The sequence below is a fragment of the Alnus glutinosa genome, chromosome 9, assembly GCF_958979055.1.
Source record: "Alnus glutinosa chromosome 9, dhAlnGlut1.1, whole genome shotgun sequence".
NCBI classification, from domain to species: Eukaryota; Viridiplantae; Streptophyta; class Magnoliopsida; order Fagales; family Betulaceae; genus Alnus; species Alnus glutinosa.
The window spans coordinates 6,407,789-6,430,537 of record NC_084894.1 but is presented as its reverse complement, the minus strand read 5'-3'; the positions used below and the strand labels follow the sequence as shown (position 1 = coordinate 6,430,537).

The following is a 22,749-nucleotide window of genomic DNA, read 5'->3' as shown; positions in this document are numbered from 1 at the left end:
TCGCATCAGAGCGTGGGGCTCAAGCGCTTGGTGCGCGCGACAACCACTACACACTCTGAAGCAAAGAGAGACGGAGAGAAAGTGAGAGGAAAGAATGGAAAAGGGAAGGAGAGTGGTGGTCTCAGCTCTGCAATTCGCTTGCACCGATGACGCCTCCACTAATGTCGCCACCGCCGAAAGGTCTCTCTTCTTAATATTTTTTTCTTGATTATCCTGTTCAAAGTGAGTAGGGTAATTAGAAGCACATGGTGCCTGTTAATCTTGCTGTTTACTAACAAAACCCACACCCTTTTGTCTCTCTTATTCTATTCGCCTCCTATGTGCACCGTGCTGCAAATTTAGGACCAGTTCTAGAAATTGTTCAGTTCGTTCTTTCTGAGTTTAACTAGTGGGTCTGAATTTGATGTAGTCTATTTAGCAGAAGAACGGGTCCCTTTTATTTTAGTATTATTGGTCTTCGATCTTTAAGATTGTTCTTTCTGCATATGTTGGACGACAAGGAATGTTTGTTTTTGCTTTGTTATTGGGATATCTCTGTCTAGTACTGTGTACTCTCTTTGAAGGTGTTAGACTTCGGTTTAGTTTTTCTTTTCCATTCTTTTGGGTGCTCTAGTTGATGTTTTCTTCTGATTTTATTAATTTCTGCCAGCTTATTGTGAAGGATTTAACCAAAATGGACTTGGTTATGGTCGAAATGAAGGGCACTCACTTTTATAGTTTCGTTGTGAAAAAGGGCAGGGTCCGACCACCAATTCCCCTTCATCATGAGATTGGAACTTCCAACATCTTAACATCTTGATAAGTTCTTCTTGGTTGCGCCAAGTAATTTTGGGGTGACAAAACGTTCCAATGTAAAACAATGACCCAAAAATTTATGCATCGGTGAATAATTTGGTTATACAGACGCCAACTTGAATGCTTGTTTTGTGGCATCAGCAATTTGTGTTTGCAATAGTTCTCGGGAACTTGATCAATATTATGTCATCTGTCTTCATGTCATACCAAATTGAATGCTTGGTGTTTAGAAACTATATGTTTATGGCATTTTATGGGAATTCTACCTTCTTTTTCCATTTAAATGCTAACACATACTTCCATCAGCTTTTTCCTGCATGTTGTCCCTAAGGGGTAGCTTAATCAGCTAGGGACCACGCCTCATGAAGTGGAGGTCACCAGTTTGAATCTCTTTTCTCCCCTTCCCTTGAGGACCAAAAATTACTTATAAAAAAAAGTCATAAACCTCCATGTTTTTTTGTTTCTCCCCCTCCCTGTCTTAGTTTATCTTTTTGAAGTGTGAGTGATACTTTTGAAATTTTCTCATGCTTCACCTTTTTAGGGCATAAATAGAAAGGCATTTAAATTAAAATTGTTAGTATTCTTAAGCAACCTTCTTTTGTGCAGACTGGTTAGAGCTGCTCATGGAAAGGGTGCAAACATCATTCTTATACAGGTATGCACGCTAGGAACTTGTGATATCCAGTCTTTGCAGTTTATGGCTCTTTTAGAAATATTTCTCTTGAGAAAGTATTTATTTAATACATCTTCAGAATTACACCTTCATTTCTGTTTCTTTGTTCTTATTTCTGTTATTTGTTTCATATCTAAAATGCTTTCTCCCTTTTGCAATTGTTGAAACTTTGTAACAAAAAAATCGAAAATGTTCAAATTGATGAGGTTAAAGGACCTTGGAGTCGGGGTAAAAGAATATTTTAACGCTCTGATTTATTCATACTGCATCTCCAAGGAATTTATGAGTTACTGGAGTCTGATTTTATAAAGCCAAAGTCCTAGCGTAGGTCAAGGTTAGTGCTCCTTTGCCATATTCCTAATATTCTTTGTGCATTGAATTTGAGTGGCTCTATCTTGGATAATTGATATGCCCAAAACCATAGGGTTTCAAAGTAGCGTGATCTAATTCAAAAATTTCTCCCAATTGAGGACGTCTAGCATATTTTTTCATGGTAGTAGGATCACATATTCGACTCTGCTCAGTTCGCCACCATAGAACTCCATGTTATACCTACTTGTTTGACACTATCAAGTTTATCTAGAAATTCTTAAGATTTGGGTATGATGGAAGGATTGAATGTTGGAAAACCAATATGCATCTCATACATATTAATCACAACAGAAAATAAAAGGATCTACGCTTCTAGTTTTGCACACAATTTTCAAAAATACAAAACTCTATTCAATCCATCATGAATAACAAGAAGAGAAGGCATACCTTTAATGCTTAATCTACAAGATGAAACAAGTTGTGCTCTTAGAACCACAAAGATCTTCTCCTCAGTGACTATAGGGAGGCCAGAAGAGTGGGCTCCTATATTTGTTTTCTCTCTTGTGTGCGTGTAGGCCTAGAGGAGGAGTGAGAAAACTCTTTTCTATCTCCCAAAAGCTCTACCACATGCTCCCTAGAGAGTCAACATCAAGAGTGGCCCGGCCACCCCTGTAATGGGGCATTTATAGTTTGAGGAGGGATCCAAGGAAAAAAATAAAACTTAGCTCCAATGGGATTTGAACTCTTGTTATCTCATAACTAGCCCAAAGTTACCATTAATTATATTTATTCCACCATAAAAATATAATTGCACTTTAGGATTTATTTAATTATACAAGAGCCTCCTGACCAAAATATTGCATTTGGCCATTTCATGAAATATCCGTAAAGAAATAAAGTCAATTAGAATTACTGTCACTTTATTTCTTCTATCTCTTGATTCCTTGAGTACCCAATTTAATCTCTTGATTATTCTTATACTCTTAGAATCCAATTCTACAAAATATTTTATTTTAGTAAGTCCTTACTAGAATGCTTGAACCCGAGACTCAGAATAATCAATTCACATTAAATCTATTTCAAGGGGATATTTCGTGTCTCATATAGAGATTATGGATTTTATCTTGAATAATGTTCCCACAACGCTACATGTGATTACCCAACGTATTGAGGTTTTGACCATACAAGATCTCACTCCTAGATACATCAAAGTAACTTATACTTCACATTTAAGTTTATATTCCTCTTAGGATTGAGAGTCAATGCTATTAGCAGTCGTGAGTTTAATTATTCAATTGATAGTAATTCATAGAATAATAACTCACGGTGGTCCAGTTCAGTATATTCCAAATACACCAACATATCAATAAGAAGTCTCTACTTCCATGATCGAGATAGATCATCATGACTAATATTTTATAGTCTTATCAAATGAAATGCTGAACTAATATTTATAAGTTACAAAGAACTTCTGATTTATTCTCATTAATACACCTAAATAACATACGATGTAATCTAAGGACTACATTCATCAAATGAATATGCAATGCCCAATGTTCAAGTAATTCTCAAAAAATAAACACTTTTATTAAACGAAAACGTCATACAAATTGGGTTTTAGGGCACTGTCCCTAACATTGGATTCAGTGGTGCATAGCTTTGAGATTTTCTAATTCATTAAAAAAAAAAATCGTGATTTTCTCAATGCTTGGTAAATTAGACTTCTAAGTTTCATAAGACTTAAGAGCTCCTGAGGAGTTCCTGGGGAATTATGCTTTCCATTTTTACCTAGTGAGGTGGAGGGTTATGACAGAGGATAATGGGCAGAGCACAGGGGTGAAAGGTGGTAGATAGCCTTTTAGTTGAGGGGTGGTTGGGGGGGGGGGGGGGGGGGGTGGAGTTGCAGTGGATTATCCACTAATTAATTCTAAATCATGTTCTTTTCACATTGATAACCATCTGGTGCACACTTTATTGTTTTGATGTGGTTTTTGGAGTCAATTTGCTTTGATAGAAATTGATAGGTCGCAGGTTGATTGGAGAGTGGGTGCCCATCTATCTAAAACTATATTTTAGGGTTGAAATATAGTTTGGGTAACCATACTGGAAAGTGATCAAATAAGTGTCAACTTGTAAGTCTTGGTACTTAAACAAGAGTTGAACACTAAAATGCATTTTTTTCAGTAAGTAAAATTTATGTTATATAATTAAGGATATTCATTCTTCTCATAGGCTTTGCGTTTTTTGAGTTTGATTCTCAAAGTCTCAAATGGCATATTTTCCATGTCCAATTGAGCATTGAATAAATTATAAAAATTAAAAGCCTCCTGCAATGTGGATGACATAAATAATGAATGAGTCTCAGCACAGCTAAGATTCTTCTTCTTCTTTTTGCTTTTTACTTTTATTTTTTTGGTAGTCTAGGCAAAATAAAGAAAACAATATAAATATTTTTCTATAGGTTTAAAGCACCTTTTTAGATTATGTAATAACTTTGTCAAGAGTTACTGTTTTAATTTTTGATAAGTAAGGGTAACTGTTTTAATTGGTCTTTTGGTAATGTTAACAAAATACAGTCAAATTTTAATTTGTCTTTTTTTTTTTTTTGGAAACAATGCATATTGGAGACACCTTTAGTTTTACATATAACATAAACCATGCTGTATACATCATAGGATGTGTAATAGGATATTGAGATCTATCACAGCTGGTGATGACAATATGATTTATAAAGTTCTACGACAAGGTTTTTGAATGGTTCTTTGCCCTTTGAAATTATGGTAAACGGTCTTGTTTTATCATTTACAGCTCTGACCCGATGAAATGGAAATGTTTGATGTTTAATGTAAACAAAGATACTATGGATGGTGATGTAAGTATTGCTTGTAACTAATGCATGCCATGCATATAAAAAATGAACTGGATAAGTGACAGTGTTTGACAAAAATTCTTTGACTGAATTAGTTTTATTGTCAATGGTAGTATATAAGCTTTTGTCCTAATGGATGTTTCTTCAGGAACTTTTTGAGGGTTACTATTTCTGTCAGGCAGAAAGGGAGGATTTCTTTCAACGATCTAAGCCTTATAAGGGCCACCCAACAATCCTGAGGTAAATTATCAGAAAATGTCATATGCCATTTGCTTGGGTGGCAGAATGCTCTCATGCCATATCCAGTTGGCACCATGTTATTTTCCTATCATTTTCCCCGTCTTGATCTCAATTTTAAGCACCTTTTGTGCAATTGAGCTTATTTTATATGTTTATGTTCATGCCGTGTAGGATGCAGAAACTTGCAAAAGAGTTAGGGGTAGTGATACCAGTTAGCTTCTTTGAAGAGGCTAACAATGCTCATTACAATTCAGTAGCCATAATTGATGCTGATGGGACAGATCTTGGACTTTATAGAAAGTCCCATATCCCAGATAGCCCAGGTATGCAAATTGCAAGATGCAGGATTATTCCTTCCGTAGAATCATATATATATTTTGTTTAATGATGACTTATAATAGTTTTCCCTGACAGGCTACCAAGAAAAATTCTACTTTAATCCTGGTGACACTGGCTTTAAGGTGGGTGCTTACTATAATCTCATATGATATATAATACTGCTTTGGTAGCTCAAATCCTGGTAGTGATTTGTAATAACTAGTGAAACTTATAACAAACCTGATACTTCTGGTCAACAGGTATTCCAGACTAAGTTTGCAAAGATTGGAATTGGTAAGAATTTTTAAATGCTCTAATTTTTTATGTTCTGATTTTAATTTTTCTTGGGTTTGTATTAGATTTTTATCTATCTTTTGTGAGATGTGGAGATGGTGTACCTTCAGTAATCTTCACTTACGCTTTAGATTTGTATTATAACCATGTTATTTAGAGATTTTTTATTAATCATTTCATCTGCAACAGAAGTAAGGGTAGGAAAAAAACTAAGTCCACTACTGCATATTTCATGTCAGCAATTTGTTGGGATCAGTGGTTCCCAGAGGCAGCCCGTGCTATGGTTCTTCAAGGTGCAGAAATATTGCTTTATCCTACAGCTATTGGTTCTGAACCTCAAGATGCAGAACTTGATTCCCGTGAACACTGGAAGCGGGTAATGCAAGGGCATGCTGGGGCAAATGTGGTAAGTTCCGCGCAGCACCGGTGTGTGTGGCGGCACGCGTCACCGTCTCTGCTGTTTTTTTTCCCTGTATTTCTGGCTTTTCCTTTGTTTTTTGGGTTGGTTCTTTTTTGGCTTCCATTGGCTCAGGTTTTGGGTCTCTCTTGGGTTTTAGGTTTGTTTGTTGTTTTTTGGGAGGATTGTTCAGGGTTTCTGGTGGGTTTTGGGGGGTTTGTTTGGGTTGAGGTTTTTTCGGGGCTGGTTTGGGTGTTCAACGGGGGCTTTTTCTGTATTTTGGGTTTTGGGTTTCTCGTGGGTTTTGCTTGGGTCGGGTCAGTGTTGAGGCATTTGTTTCTTGTATACTCCGGGTGTACTAGAGGCGCCTTACGCTGTTATTTATAAAATCTACACTCACTTATTAAAAAAAATTACTATAGTTGGTTCTGGTTTGGCCTGTTTCAGTAACTTCCTCTTTGGGGCCAATAATAATAATCCAAGAAGTGACCACAAAATGATAAATTGGACATCTTGATGCGTTCAAAGCAAATGGATCTTTGTTGTTATCTTTTGATGATTTCTGTCACGAACTTGCCGTGATTTATGATAAATTTGGACACCTTATGCATGCCAAAGCAAATGGCACTGTTAGTTGTTGTCTTTTGGTGGTTTCAGTCAAGGACTTGCTGTTAATTAGAATAAAACTTTCCAACAAATAGTGTTTGTTATCGAAACACTTCCACACAAGGGGAACTAATCTATTTGCATGAATTCAGGTACCTTTAGTAGCTTCTAATCGCATAGGAAAAGAGTTAATTGAGACACGGCATGGAGAAAGTGAGATCACATTCTATGGGAACTCTTTTATCGCAGGTATTCCTTCTGTTTATCTGCTGGCATTAGCAATATTGAGAGTACCTTTAAGTAACTGGACCTTGTGCATGGACGTGTATCTAATATATATATATATATTGAAATTTGACCACAGGACCAACTGGAGAAATTGTTGCAGTTGCTGATGATAAAGAGGAAGCTGTTCTTGTAGCAGAATTTGATTTGGATCAAATCAAGTCCAAGAGACACAGTTGGGGAATATTTCGTGATCGGCGTCCGGATTTATACAAAGTGCTTCTGACATTAGATGGCAAGAATCCCACACTCTGATAATCATCTTATTACTACCTTTTTGCTCAGGTAACTAATAAAAGTTCTTTCACAATTTTCAGTACCGTGTGGTATTTGAACCTGAAATGAAATATGGTATATTGAACACTGTTGTTATCTGTACAATTACCATGTCGGATTGCCCTGTATTATGTGATATCCACAAATCATTCTCATTGTTTGAGTATCCTATTTAGCACTCTGTTCATTAATGATATGTGGCGTTTGTTGTGTTTATACGTGTTCGGAAGATTTGAACGTAAGCCTTAAACTCCAACCTCATGTATATTTTTGAGACCTGAGCCAAGGCCCAGGCCAGGCACACCATTATTACAAGTTAATCCATGCAGGATTGTAATTGACTTTTGGTTGTGCTGTTGAACTCCTTCAACAAAATAATTAAATAATTAATAACATCAAGAGCAGTAGCCTGAAATTGCGATTCACGTGTTAAAGAAAATTATCTTAGCTTTTCCCGATTCGATGATCCACTTAACCTAGCAGATAAACCAAGGGGGTATAGTTGCAATCATTACTCGGGTGATTGGTTGATCTGTTTTGAAGCGGCAGCACCGCAGAGTCAGACTCAATTCTGTCAGCGATATCTTTGCTCTAAGCCACGACTGTAATAGAGTCAAGCCAAGCTGAGTATTAGATTTTCGGACTCGGTTCATCTCAGCTGAAAACACGTCCGAGACTCAGCTCAAACCCAAGCCAAGCTTAATATATATATACGAGTTAGGCTCACGAGTATTAACCGAGTCGAGCAGAGTTTGAACGGGTATGTTTCATTTAATAATTGAACGTAATTTTGTGTTCAGAAAGGACTCATGTATTAAATGAACCTCGATCCGAGCAAATTCACGAGGTAACTTGTTCATATAGAGCCTTAACCTAAAGTCAACAAAAGTGGAGATTTTTTGTATTCTTCGAAAGAGTTGGGACATATGTCTTGCCACGTGTCTGGTGGTCACGTGTGATCTTTCTTTGATGTGGTCAAATCATCTCTAGAAGATTTGATTTTATCTTCTAAAAAGACCATCTTTTTAGGATTAGGAGAGTGGGTATGCTTTGCTTGGCTCCAAGACACTTGCAAGGTTTTAAATGCCACCAATAGGGATTGAATTATTTTGACTTATTTAAGTGTTACAAGGATGCTCGTGAGACACGGCTCAAAGCATACATGAGGTTGTCCTCCCCTTTAACACTAAGAGGGCTGCATTATCATCAGACGTGTCATCCTTGCCCTCCAGAATTCCAACATCACTCAAGACTGACAGATTTCTCCAACAATCTTGGATATTCTTTTTACGATCCCTTTTTTCATTTCTTAGAAGGTTAAAAAAGTTAATAGAAATATTGCTTTCATATGGTGAGTCATTGGTTCAAATCCAATAGTAGGTAAAACCGGTTGAAACCCCTGTTTTTGCCACCATGCCAGCAAACACGGACTGGCAGTAAGGAGTCAACTGAATGACCAAAGCATCGGTTGCTTCCACTTGTGGCCTTCTTCGACTGTCTTGACACCTTAATATCAAGGAACCCCTCCTCTTTTCTTCTCTTCATGTATGTAAGCTGCTTGCCCCGTCCCGAATAGACAAACAGGAACAAGCTGAAGAAAGGCGAGAGAGAGAGAGAGAGAGAGAGAGAGAGAGAGAGTTGATACTTAACTCATATCTCCTCTTCCACAAATGTAAATTTCTGCGCCCATCACGTGACATATTGGACAGTAGCCAAAAAGTGTTTGGTTACATTTCCACCTCCCCTCTTTTCCTATAAAGACCCCCATCAACCCCTTCCTGATTTGTCTGTTCCTTTTGTTGTGCTTAAAAAAGAAAAACACTCTTAGACTATATTAAATTTGATACTATTCTCCATGCCTCAAAAGATTGTACTTTTTATTATTTATATTTTTTATAGCAAATCATTTTTACTTTACTTTTGAATAAAATAAAGTTTATTATTGTTGCTAACGGGCAATTCTTTGCTTTTTAACAAAAGAAAAATAAAAATGTTTTCTTCACAAAAAATAAAGATTCTTTCTTGTTTGTCGGTTTATCCTTCGCTTTGTTATAAAAGAGCGACAATCTCTTTATGCATATAGTATTGTATCAAATTCAATATAGTGTAACAGTGTATCTTTTAGTATACAATTTTGTTTTTCTTTTCTTGTAAATCATGCATGCCGGATCCCATTTACTGGATGCGAGAGATTATTATTATTTTTTATTTTTTTGATTTGATTGCAATTGGTCAGCATTTGTATTGGAAATTTGGAATAGCGTGGAGTTGCAATAATCTTCATCCCCACTATTGCTAGTGGGTACGATTGTCAATGTAGAAAGAACAGGGAAATTACTCTCTTTCCTTTAATTATTTGAGAAGGAAGAAAAACAGAGTAGAAAAACTGACTAACTGGCTACACCACTGACATCATGAGACTTCCTACCCATTACTCTGTTTTCCTCCATTGCTTCCACCATCAACTTCTTCCTCGTCCAGTTCTACTTCTTCTTCTTCCTCTTCTTCTTCATCTTCATATTCTTCTTCTTCTTCTTCCAGAATCTCATCATTTGGCTGAACAAAGTGTAACTTGAGGCGCCCATCTTCTCTATATGCATGCAGGAACTCCTGGGTGGGAACCCTTATCTCCTTGAGAACAAACCTGCCGTCATGCCTGTAAGACTTGAAGCAAACCCAAGGCTTCCCACTCTTGCCGATACAAGAAATCGGCGGAGGAAATGGCTTTGCCTTTTTTTCAGATGGAAAATGATGATGATGATGATGATGATGATGATGCTTTGTTACCCTTATTTTCTCCTCTTGGTGTTGCCAATCTTCACTCATCTCATTCCCCAAGTCCTCAACGTCATCGGAGCTCTCAAAGCCAAGACCCTCCGTGCAGAGCTGCAGGCTGTCGGAGCTCATTGACGAGAAGCTGTCACTGCTTCTGTGACTGCGCGTGTATTTGTTCCCATCATTGATACTGAGATTTTCTATCAAACACGACGATGAGGGCAAGGGCGAGACTGGAAGGGGAAGACACGGTGATGATTCGGAAACAGAATTCTCTTTGAAATGGAGTTCACCGAAGATCTCGGTGAACGAAGGCTGTTCAACGGGTTTTACAGGCTTAATCTGGTTCCATGAAGAGAGGGATTCAAGCAGCGTTGTTGGGTTTTCGGGCAATGGGTTTTCGAACATGTGTTGAAGGCTTCCACAGGCAGCCATAGCTGCTGCTGCTGCTGCTTGAGAGAAAAGAAGAGCAAAAAAACGGTTGATGAGTATTGGATGGGTGAAGAAGAGAGAGAGAGAGAGAGAGAGAGAGGTGGAGAGAAGGGAGCAGGGAGATTAGGATGGGGTTGAAAAGATCAGGGCAAGGCGCTATTAATCAGGCGGAGATGATTTTTGGTTATCTTTTTCTGTCCAAGTGGAACGGAGACGAGTGGCTATGGAGGTTGGTCAAGATTTTGGTGGTTATGATTGTACATAAATTTCCAAAGATTTCATCGGCTATTTATGGGTGGTGGGTTTCGATTCACATTTTCTGGAACGGGTTGGCTATTCAGAGTATTGGGTGGACCTCCTTTCCTTTTCAACCATATTACTCTTGTTAGTCTTGTACACCTGCTTTTTCCATACCCATCTAGAAGATGGACCCATGATTTTGTATTTTGTTATAATATATATTTATTTTGGGAAAATTAATGTGCCCCCAACCAAATGACTTAGCCTTTTGACTTTAATCCCTCCATTAGGGTTTTTTTTTTTTTTTTTGTTAATAGAAAATCTTAACAAAGGGAGCTAAATAAAACAGCTAGGTAGTTTGAGGGTCAATTACAACTTTATAAAATTTGGAGAGACATTGCAATTTTGGTGTAAGTTTGGGAATGTCATTTTGCATACTAAAAAAGCAATTTTAAATCAAATCCCATAAAATGTATCGTTTGTGATGTGTTTTTATTAAATTGTAATTTAGAAACGTAGAAAAACCCGGAGTTTTAAATTGCAAGTAATTAAGGGGTGCATTTTTTAAAACATACGTTTGTTAAAAGTTAAACTGAAATTTAATTAAACTCTTAATTGAGTTATTTTCAAATTGCACGTTTTAAAATCACTACTTATATAAATTGCACATTTTGAAATCGTAAACTTAAACAAATCTTGAAAGAGATGAGTGTAGTTTTTCCGTCTATAGATGAGGTTCATGAGGAGGTCTGATTTAGGGTAAATATAATATTTAAAAGGATTTATGTATAAAATCATATTAGTAATATTTCTATCATTTAGAAAAAAAAAAAAAAAAAAAAAAATTAAAAGAGGGTATAAAATATTTTAGTTTAAATTGGTCATTACAAAAAGCAATAATAATATATCCTGGCCATTGGTGGCACAAACTCCACCAAGCATCGCAACCATTTTTCTATTATTAAATGAAAAATGAAATGATATTATTATCAAAATGACAAAAATGAAATGGTAGAGAAACAACATTACAACATCTGAGAACAGGAACCCACCCACCAATCATGAAAATTGCACGGGGGTGAGAGAGACTGCCCATTACCATAGCAACGACAGCATCATTGTATGGTGGCGTCCACCAATTTTTTCAAAAAAAAAGTAGGAAGAAGAGACTAACTGTAGCCGTTTTAGTTGGCCGTGGATATAGTAATACTTGTTCGTTGAGAGGTGCACGAGAAGGGTCTAGACAGTGAAAATTGCAATCGTTCTCTCAAGTCCAACCGATGATCAGGACATTAGTGAGACTTGACCGCTCACTTTAAATTAACGATCCAAATTAAAACAACTACAAAAATAAAATTACTTCAGATTAGACAACTAAGTGGCAAGTGACGTCCAAGTGTTTCATTCCTCTTTCTTCTGTAGTTTTCATTTCTAAAAAAGTAAGTGGGATATTCGAGCTGATCCTAGTTACATGAAACTTGGTCCGTCCATCCATCAATCCATTTCATTATCCTATCTTAATCCCAAATGATGGGATTTATAAGAGATTTGACGGTGGATTTAACATCCATTTTTTTTTACAAAATAAATCTATCGACCCTAAAAATGGCATTATATGACACCCTATGGCCCACGTGCTTCGTCTCAGCACCACCATACTTCCACTCTTCATATCCAAACAAAAATAGAAGATGATAGAATGAATTTTGAATGGTTTATAAACAAACAGGCATGGATGGATGCAGACTAATCTACCCTGCTGTTGAAAATTAATGTAGCGTCCACATTGGTTAGTACAATTTGAATTCAAATTGAGACCAAAGAGTAACCGACCTAATTATTGAGTAATGTTACATGTTTTTCTCGTGTTCTTCTAAAATCAAGAAAAAACACACTTTTGAAGAACACAAGAAAGACATGTAGCATTTACTCGTAATTATTTGATAACTACCTACTAATTTGGATTAAAGTAGGATTCTATTTTTTCTCTCTATTAGAACTTCTTTCTTATAGCTCTATTAGAGAGAAAAATCTATGTCTACATCGATAATTTAGGTTAACCATCAAGGACCCTAGAAGTGTAGAACAAACCTCTAGTAGCTTCCTAGGCGACAAGAAGAGTTCTAATTCATGAGATCGTGCATTGGACGTGGGCAATAAGACAAGCAACGAATCCGACCTGTAAGAGATCTACTTGGAGAGAGGTATATCGTATAACCCTCGTTTTATTACCTACCATTTTTACCACAATTCCGTAGTTGTGTGGTTCTCTTTCCTCGTGATCATCTTTCAGGCTTATTAGATACATAAATGATTTTTTTACATCTCTTATACATTTTCTGTACATTTCCTTTTTAAATCAACAATTAAATTTGTAAAACCTATATGTGAGTCCTACAGATCAAATGATTAATTTAAAAAGATATGTACATTAGATGTACAAAATACGTATGCGTATCATGTCTCTATTAAATAATGGTATTCACTTTCTTGTCTCTATTTCTGGTCCCAAACGCACGTTTAGCACGTGAATGTAAGATAATAATATGATGCTTGTAGCATGAACGTGCTGACAAGCATCCCAAAGAGAGAAGGGTCTAAGAGAGACAAGAGGTTGGTCGTAGACATGTTGGAAAACAAACACAAGAAACACATCAATGAAACTCCAATACAATGTTAGTATGATCCTATGGAAGTCTCCATGAAATCAGAACAGGTTAAGCAAATCACCCAGCAACACAGACAACATACATGAACAATTCACATACTTTCCCTCAACTTCCAAATCAAACAAACTTACACTTTAGAACATAGTAATATAATCACCTGGAGATCAACTGCTGTTGAGCTCCCTTCACCTCCAGGCTTCGATACGCTCTGAAATTGAATCAATGCGACTCAGATTGCTGATTCCTCTAGTTTTCTCGACAGGCGCCGTTGCCGGAACTACAGGTTGCTGACCGCATTTTTTCGTTGGCCCCTTTTTGCAATTTGAATTACTTGGTTGACCAGCCTTGCCCTTTCCAGAATTACCTTGACCTCCACCTATTGCACCATTGATTTCACCAGCTTCTGTTTTGTTAATGGAAGAAGGGTCAACTTGAACTAGAGTCTCACAACAACTATCCTTGTCAGGATTTATTTTGTCACTAGTCAATAAACTGCTAGCTTCTCCATCAATTAAGTTATGGTTTTGCTCTCTCTCTTCATTCTCTCGGGTACTATCTTCCAGGCAGGTTTGTGAAGGGCTCTGGTGGCCATTCTCATCAGAAGGCTCTAAACGGCTAGTTGAAGAAGTCTCCACGGCAGACTCTTTTCTTTCTCGCAACGTTTTTAAGATTAGGGTCTTGAGGAAGTTCATCACTTGGACTGCATACATCAAGGCAGTCAGAGGATCTGCCATCTGCAGCAAAAGAAGTAAAAAATACAGTCATCCCACCAACCACTGGATAAATCTGCCATCAGCATTTCCATCAAATCTTTTCAACTTAAAAAGAAAGTGATTAAAAAAAAAAAAAAATCTTAGAATAACTACTTTGGAGCTGAGGTAGGTTGTAGGCTTGTAGCTCTAAATCTCACCAAGGAACCAGGGAAAAAACAAAGATAATCTAATAACTTAAAGGGGATTGGGGGGGGGGGGGGGAATCTCCTTATGCAACTTTTACCGTTTACATGTCATTTTGGCACGTGACTCAATAGTCAGAATGCCGCATGCAGACACCACCAACACGGAACTGAAAAGGTGAGACTTCTTCTAAAATCCACAAAATGCTCCAATAAGCAAATGGTAAGAATGTGGACTCACTTAAATGTCATCCAAAACATGCTTCTAGATTACATCCTATGCGACACAACAAACTGATTTGATTTAGGGGGAAGCCCAAATGCCATCTTTTTAGAAAGAAAGAAATTTATAAACTGTTATTGACATAGGTATATCAAGAATTTATGGACTTCAAAAAGTAAGAATTATTCAAACTCGCCTGAGTCATGTTTGGTGCAAAAACCATAGCAATGTTTCGTGCGTCCATCTTGTTCAGATGTTCCTGTTGGACAACATCAGCCATGAGGTTGATGGCCCAATCTAGTAGAGCATATTCAGTTGGGGGTAGAAGCTTCACAAGCTCAGCATAATCCTCTTCTGTCTGGCATCGCATTACCTGCTCAGGTGATAGAGAATCCAGAACCCCACTTGGGAGTTCCCTAAACCAAGCCTGAAAGATCAAATATACATCAACTTAATATAAATACATCAGTATTAGTTATTGGGCTCCATTCTTACCCATCTATAATAGGACCATACACTGACTTAACTATTAATTAAATACAAATCAGTCTGGAATAAGCCAAACGCTATTTCCACAGTGATTGTTGACTGCAATTTGACATAATTTTACTTTGATTTAAACACTACGATATGAAACCCAGAATCAAACTTCTCTGCAGTACTACCATCCATCAAAGGGTCAATACATTATACATGTCAAAGAAGAACAAAGCCTCCTTAAATGGTCCAAATTTAACCTATATTTATGTATTCGTATAGATATATGGTACAAAAAAAAAAAAACTAATTCACACTTTTCTGGTTTTCCTGTCATAATCCAAAGGAGTGCCTTTGTCAATCAAATACAGAAAATGGAAGGACACAAAATGTAGCATATAAAAACAGCCAATAGCTGAGCTAAGATTGGTTGATATTTTTTTCTTAACTTTTTTTTTTGTGAACAGCTATGGTCACAAGGTTGACAAGGAGCCTTCTGTAGATACGTTCTTCTAACTTTATCTTGATCATTTGGAAGATAATCTCAAATCATAATCGTAAGTCCAAGATCCATGAAAAGATTTTTCAGAGACTAGACAGTCTTTTACTTTGAACAATTTTATTTAATATCATGGCTGCTAGTTTTTCGGGCTTGTGGTGCTTGGTTTGTTGCTTTGTTTTGGAATCAAACAAACAGTACCCACCATTTCATAATCATTTTTTAATTATTTTGTTTCTTATACTTAATCTGCCTATGAGTTTGAGTCCCAATTTTTTTTAAAAAACTCCCATAATTGACCCAATAAAACTTTTTCAGAGGAAACAACAGTGAAAATTTTCCAATTATCTCAAATTTTTGCTATAAGACCTGAATTTTTTACAAATTTCAGCGGGGTCAGTTTCCCGCTCAGCATGATTCAGCTCCACCAATGAAAACAGTCATAGCAGAACAAAGTCACTGCATACGTAGGCATGTAACCTCAACAAAACATTGTTCTCAGCAATATGATCACGACTTTTGCTTGCCCTGTGACAATATACGCTACACTGATGAAGGATGGCAGTATTGGAGCAGTGACAATGAAATAAACAGTTTTATTCCACAACATGTAAATGGTGTAAGTATTGTTTATCATTATGCTGATTCAGATCAACTCACTCCCACATATTCCTCACAAAGAAATATAGGTCAAACATGATGGTTAAAAATGGTATACCTTGATAAAAATGATATGTTTATCAACTTTGATAAAATAACAATGGTATACCTTGATAAGGCCTGCCAAACAGTGTACATCAATCCCTCCTGGTACCACTCCCCCATTCAATTGCTCCCTGACATACTCCTCTTGGCTGTTATCTGCAGCAATTCTGAAAATTCCTTCTGCCTTTCACATGTAATCGCAACATTCGAAGGAATTAAGTCTCCAAAAAAACTCTAAGACGAAGAACAATACCAATGGAATCAACATAACTTGACATGCAACGGATAAATATCTATAGAAAAAGCCCCTTCACTCAGATAAGTCATACCACTCTACAAATTTTCTTTCAATCCCAACTATTGTACTTGGTTACACAAATCATATCCTGAATTTAGAGTCAGCATCATGATGTTAAAGAAGATAGAGGAGAAGAGAAAGAACAAGGTGAAATACCTGCAGGCCTCCTAGAGCATACAAGTTTCTCTGCATTAGCAAGAGAATCGTTGGCACACTATTCCCTCTTGAGTCAAAAGACAACTGCATGGATTCCGTGGAAACTCCAAAGACGGTAGTACTACATATATAAAAATTAAAATCAAAAGAAGAGCATAAGTTTGATCTTACTAGTTAAACAATTAGGCAGAAACTGATTCGGAGATGTGCAAAACGTACCAAGTTTTAAAGCCTTCGAGGAACAGCGTTACCCCATTTAAAGTAATGCTTATGGAAAAGAGAGCTACATGAGGATTCTACAATTTAGGAGAGTTTCAATATATCGTTTTGAGACCATGCTAACTATGATTTGTATTTAAGTCATCTGACCAAATAATCATTATTCCCAATTTTAATGACCTTTCAGAATCCAACCTTTAACAAACTGAAATGTTGGTGTTTGTATTCAAAATACCGATTAAGCGGGAAGCTTGTAAAAGGATATAAATTAGTTTAAATAAATTAAGACACAAACATACATAATCCACCAGAAATGGATAATGGCCGGTTGGGAGAAACTTTTTACTTGATTAGGAAAAAATAATAATAATAACAATAAACACAAGAATAATAGAAAGGGGGCCTTGTTTGCTGAAGCTGATTAAAACAAAGGAAAGGAGGAAACTATTATCATCCAAGAATTGATGAATATTCCATTAAACGACTTCAGAAAAAAACATAATACTGGCATAAATTACATTTAAGGCTAATCTCAACTGCCCTCATGAAGGGATAGTACCTCATATGCACCTTGTTTTTCCTAATTGGGATTACCCTTAACTATGTGACTATAAATTTAAAGCAGGAGAAGAAATTGATATATATATATATATAAATCATGTGGCATGTGGTAACCCCTCAATGGTAACTTGTTGATCTCCTGAAATCATTATTTAGGTTTTACTTCGTTTAAATCTCCCAGTAAAATTGTCCCCGCATATATAATATATCATCCAAGAAAATCACCCAAACGTAAGTTAAATATCAAATGAATACAACAATTATCCAATTTCCAAAACCAAATGGGAAAAAAGAAAAACGGTTCTTTTTCAATTTTGGGTGACGAAGTTGAATGCAATCTACTTGCAATTCTACGAACTGTATAAACCAATAATTAAAATAGGCCGCGAATAGGACATCCAAAACTAGAAATCCAGAAATTGAACAAAATAATCTTAAGAATCGCATTGCACAGAACCCAGCAATTACACACGCCAAGTTCACAATTTCAAGATTGCATTGCACAAAACCTATACGCCATAACCGAAATCCACCCCTCCAAAAAAAAAAAAAAAAAAAAAAAAAGAAGAAGAAGGAAAATCAAAACCCACGAATTGTAAACAGTAAGGTAGCTAATTCACAAATCATAAATTTGATAAACAATGCAGCATTATCAAAAGAAGGAGAATAGCAAAACCCACAAATCAAAACCAAACAATTTCACAAATTTAATGACCAAAAATAAGCATAATAATGAAAATTCAAAACCCACATTCACATTACCTTGCACTGGGAGGCCTCCTGGGCACCTCAGGTTCAAACTCCACAGGCAATCCCAAGAACCCATTGAACCTATCAAAGGTAACATGCGCCACATGGCGCACATTAGTCGGCAACCCGATCTCCATTGCACAGAGCTCCCTCCTGTCAGCACTCTTGCAAGCAACCAAAGATCTCCTGAAAAGGGCCACCAGCAATGCTAGCAAAGACAGCTGATCCCTTCTCTGCCGGTCACCCTCCTCCTCTTCCTCACAGCCCGTCACCGTATTATCCCCGACCTCGGCTACCGACGAAGATGGCGACCCACATTCACATTCACATTCACAGCGGTTGTCGTCCTCATTCTGAACGTGTGCGCTGGATAAGGAAGCAGAGGAAGGAGAAGGAGAAGGAGAAGGAGAAGAAGAAGAAGAGGCAGAGAAATGTGATGGAGAATGGTTGGGGTTGAGGACCTCAGTCATGGCTGGCAATGAAAACGGCCTTTCTTGAATTATAAAAAAGCGAAAGTAAAAGGGTTTTCTTGTTGATCTGGGAAAGAAGAAAAAACAAATACTAAAAAAGATTCTTGACAAAGAAAGACAGAAAATTTTCACAGGGACATTTGGAGTGGTGGAGTTGGACTGAAGCAAAGGGGTTGAAGAATGTGGGACGTGACCATCATTATCTCTCTACTCTTTCTTTTCTTTTTTAGTTTCTTTGGGGTTTTGGGGAGTTGAGCAAGCAAAGACGGAGTGGGAAAGCGAGAGGGACAGACGGATATTTGGTGGGAAAATAAATTCACTGAAATACAGGGTGGTATTGAAGCGTACGGAGTAATTATAGATTCGGGTGTCAGCTTCAGGTAAAAATGGGTGATCCGGATACCTTTCATCTTTTTGTGTGAGAGGTTGTTCGGGCTCTATTAATTTGGACAAGTGTTTGAACGGTCTAAATTAGTGGGGGATCGAAATATTCGGACACGTGTTTAGACTAATCGAGTAGGTGGGTCTCAAACTAGTCGAACATATGCTCGAGCATGTAGAACCCAAACAACCTCTCATATAAGTGCTTGAACAGTCTTGAGGGATCGGGTTGTTCGGTAGGTGTTTAGACTAACCAGGTAGGTAGGTGGGACTCAGTATCGAACAGATAGAATCTAAACAATCTCTCACATGAAGCTGTCCGTTAACCATTGCAATAGAACGACCTCGTTGTAGAAGAATGCGAGATGTAAATCTAAAAATAGAACAATTTTATTTTATTCCTTTTCTCTTCCATTTATTTGTGGTTGTTTACTGGTATTTTTTTTTTTTTTTTTTTTTTTTTTGATAATAGCGGTTTGGTGAGCTGATTATGATATGAAGTGTAGAAGATAAATTGCAATTATCTTAGTATTTGAACCAAAAAAAATAGGAATAGATTTATACTCCAAACCTTTTTTGATATGTTTTGTTGTTGGGTTGTTCAGCAAACGAGAGTCCAGACAATTAGGACAACATAATGAATGTAAGAATGGAAAACAAAGTTCCAACTCCTTGAATTAACCTGATTCTTGTATTCAATATCTAATGATTCCTCTATGGTGATCTTGTTTCAATTGATTGATAATAATATATGAGAGCACGGTCTCTTGTTCCAAACATACTCCATTGGTTAAAGCTTTTTGTTTTTTCAAAACAAAAACATTAACAAATACAAAACACTTAAAACTGTTTCTACATTTATGTCATTGTTTTTTGTTAAAAAAAAACAAAAAATACTTTCCAAAACACATGATATTCGTTTTATTAGAGGCAATAGCAAGATAATTTATTTATTTATTTTTTTTAAAAAAAAAATAATAACATTGGTGTGTCTAACTACTTTCGAAATGAAATGTATTAAAAAAAAAAAATTGTTTGAAAATGGAGTTGTGAGAAAAATATAGAGTGGCCTTAAAGAACTACCATTGGGAAGTTTTATTATTATTTTTATGTGTGCAGTTTACTCAAATCCCTGATTATTAGTTAGTTCAAATTACATAGAAAATGATTTCATGGTAGAAATTCTACTCACATTACCATATATTATTACTCTTTATGCTATCATCATCTCCATCTATGTCATTATCACCATGCAATTTGAAAGTTATTCATTCAAATACTACATGTTTATAATGAATCAATGATAGTATGGCACTTTTTTTTTTTTTTTTTTTTTTGTTTAAATCTAATGGTATCAGAGTAGTAAATTTCTTCAACTTAATGCCAAATTTTATTTTATTTTTTTCAACAAAAAAAAAGGGTGCTAAAAATCATTTTAATATCATCAAGCGTTGTTTAATGTGTTAAAAATTTCATGTTCAATATTGTATGATAATATTGTTAGAATATATTGTGAGATTTGATATTATGGAATTTGATTTCAACATTAATTGTAATTTTTTATATGGTTCGGTCTATGACCTATGCTCACAGGATAAAGCCCAAAATTAAGGTTACATGTTACTCTTATTCCTTAATCATTTACAATATAAATAATCTATATTTATAAGAATGTAGAGAGAATACAAAAGGGCATGCACGGAAGATCAAATCAAATTAAAATTGAATGTATTCAAATCTGATTTGATTATAATCAATTACAATTAATAATGAAATCAAATCCCATAATATCAAATCTTTCTTTCCAAAATTAACTAAAGCATATTAGCACCTTACAAATCTCTCTAAATCTAATTATGTGTAACATTCATATCTATATAAAATAATCGAGTCCACGAGCTTTAGCATGAGTCTAACATTTACAAATGGTAAGTAGTTTTCATTGTCAAACCTATTTCAATAGCTTTAAATTCCCAACCAAATAAAGAAAATATTCAACAATGTCGGTTTTAGCTAGGATTGGATTCTAGTTTAGTCATATTTGGTTTGACAAATCTATATATTTTCCCATTTAATGATGTGTATTAGAATTGTTTAATCATTTATGTTGCTACAACAAATTTGCTATAGGCACACTCATACATATTGACTATATGAAAAATTAGTACGAGGCTGGTAATCTGACACGTGGTAAATATCCGGTGCTTACATTCACGGGTCTTTCTTTAAAATGGCATGCATCCCCGAAAGCCGAGTAACATATTCTCTCTTCCACTTTTTTAATTGAGTTTACCTTACTAATATAAGTATTGGAGTCTTTGGAAGCTCTTCGAATTTTTTAAGACCGACGATTTTGAACGACCCTTTCTCTCATTTGTAAGAACCCCGATTCAACCGTCCAAAAAATTGCTTCAAAAGTTTATATGTCTCAAATTGAATTTCAAGATTATGATATATGATTGAATTCCAACCTCTACGTTGCTTTCATTTGGTGAAGATTCACATCGGATACAAGTATACAACCTTTTACATATTAATTAATTTTTAGGTATATATAAAATTGAAACATGGTTTTTTAGGTGTTTGACACGTGCTCTTGCAAGTCAAATTTTCACATTAAATAGAAAAAAAAATATTATTACCAATATTAAACCTTTATTTATTTATTCTTTGAAGTTTTCTAATTTAATTCCTAATTCCAACCTCCTCCTCGCCGGCTCCAGCCGTTGGATAACAGTTGACTTTCCAATTGACCAATCAATACCCACTTCTAGAGACTTATATTACAATGTCTAGTCATGTTATACATCACCTTCTTTTTATTTTTTATTTTTTATTTTATTAATGACTAATATAAGAATTAATTGGCAATTTCACGTCAAGAAATGGGGATAAAAGTGTGATTCTAGAATTTATCAATAGAGTATTATTAAAGGTACTACAACAAGTTTCTTACAAATTTCCTACAACTCACATATAAAAAGGATACGTGTCCTTTAAACACTTGAAAAACATGTACTTCTCAAATGCCAAGGGACACATGTCAATCTTATATGTGGGTTATAGAAAATTTCCTACAAACCAGTTTGTAGGAAATTTCTGTCCATAATTAAGTGTCAATTGAATTAGTTAGAGGATTGCGTGGTAAATGCTACGTGACAGTTCAAGTGAGTTTGCAACGAATTATATTAAGAATAATGCTAAAAATTACATTGTTATCCAACAATCATCCTACAATGCTAACACGACAGTTTTAACTACCCATTAGATCAGAACTAGTTAAAAAGAAAAAAAAATCAATAATTAGTTAGAGCTACCACATTAATATTCCGAAATAATCGTGAAATAAAAATGTGATTTTCAGCGTTACTTTTAGATTAAAAACTGTATTACACAAAGCATTTTCCTATAAAATTTGAGCCAAAGAGTGAAGACAAAATCATTGGATTGAAGCGTGACACCAAAAAAAACAAAAAAAAGTTGAGTTTATTTATTTGATAAGAATGATTATGATATCTAATTTTGATAGAATTGTTTCTCTTTCTTTGCTTTGATGCCAAAAAAACACAGGACCCAATTATCAAATGGGATTGCCGTTGGGTAATTAATTATTCTTCAAAGTAATTATAAACCAATAGACTATAGGTATACTAATTAATTAACAACACCAACAAATTCTTCCACTTCCAACAGAAATTCCAAAAGAATTGTGAACATGAAGGAGACTTGGGAAAAAAGACTTTTATTTTCTCTCTTTTTCAAGTTTTTTTTGTTGTTGGTGATGAAAAACAAAAGACTTTCCTCCTTTTATAATTCATTTATTTATGGTGGGGGTGCCCACAATTCTACTTTACCATACCAAACTTCCAGTTTTTGTTACGCAAGAAGCACAACAACTCACTCTTTTGTTTTTTCTTTTATTTTTTAAAAGTAA

At 35.7% G+C, this 22,749-nt stretch overlaps 3 protein-coding genes across 3 annotated transcripts; 1 reads left to right on the top strand and 2 right to left on the bottom strand.

The window, feature by feature from the left end:
• On the top strand, nt 1-7,279 carry LOC133878696 (N-carbamoylputrescine amidase). Its single transcript, XM_062317287.1, has 9 exons — nt 1-180; nt 1,402-1,450; nt 4,798-4,889; nt 5,061-5,212; nt 5,304-5,350; nt 5,468-5,501; nt 5,741-5,907; nt 6,657-6,753; nt 6,869-7,279. The coding sequence occupies exons 1-9, from the start codon at nt 95-97 to the stop codon at nt 7,042-7,044; spliced, it is 900 nt and encodes a 299-aa protein (XP_062173271.1). The 5' UTR covers nt 1-94; the 3' UTR covers nt 7,045-7,279.
• A 2,024-nt stretch (nt 7,280-9,303) lies between these two features.
• On the bottom strand, nt 9,304-10,567 carry LOC133877371 (protein FANTASTIC FOUR 3). Its single transcript, XM_062315647.1, has one exon. It carries the CDS (start codon nt 10,273-10,275, stop codon nt 9,490-9,492), a length of 786 nt encoding a protein of 261 aa, XP_062171631.1. The 5' UTR covers nt 10,276-10,567; the 3' UTR covers nt 9,304-9,489.
• Nucleotides 10,568-13,141: 2,574 nt separating this feature from the next.
• On the bottom strand, nt 13,142-18,660 carry LOC133877370 (rho GTPase-activating protein 1). The gene is made up of 5 exons (XM_062315646.1): nt 17,977-18,660; nt 16,435-16,555; nt 16,045-16,164; nt 14,496-14,726; nt 13,142-13,915 (listed from the first exon to the last, which is right to left on the bottom strand). The coding sequence occupies exons 1-5, from the start codon at nt 18,432-18,434 to the stop codon at nt 13,367-13,369; spliced, it is 1,479 nt and encodes a 492-aa protein (XP_062171630.1). The 5' UTR covers nt 18,435-18,660; the 3' UTR covers nt 13,142-13,366.
• Between the last annotated feature and the right edge of the window lie 4,089 nt (nt 18,661-22,749).

Bases quoted from the DNA above. Each gene is read 5' to 3' on its own strand.
- LOC133877370 (XM_062315646.1), bottom strand. From the start codon at position 18,434: ATGACTGAGGTCCTCAACCCCAACCATTCTCCATCACATTTCTCTGCC. The intron at 16,556-17,976 runs GTAATGTGAATG...TTATATATGTAG, and splicing joins AGGAGGCCTCCCAGTGCAAG to TACTACCGTCTTTGGAGTTT. The intron at 16,165-16,434 runs GTATTTCACCTT...TACATGTGAAAG, and splicing joins ATGCTCTAGGAGGCCTGCAG to GCAGAAGGAATTTTCAGAAT.
- LOC133878696 (XM_062317287.1), top strand. From the start codon at position 95: ATGGAAAAGGGAAGGAGAGTGGTGGTCTCAGCTCTGCAATTCGCTTGC. The intron at 1,451-4,797 runs GTATGCACGCTA...ATGTTTCTTCAG, and splicing joins CAAACATCATTCTTATACAG to GAACTTTTTGAGGGTTACTA. The intron at 5,908-6,656 runs GTAAGTTCCGCG...GCATGAATTCAG, and splicing joins GGCATGCTGGGGCAAATGTG to GTACCTTTAGTAGCTTCTAA.
- LOC133877371 (XM_062315647.1), bottom strand. From the start codon at position 10,275: ATGGCTGCCTGTGGAAGCCTTCAACACATGTTCGAAAACCCATTGCCC.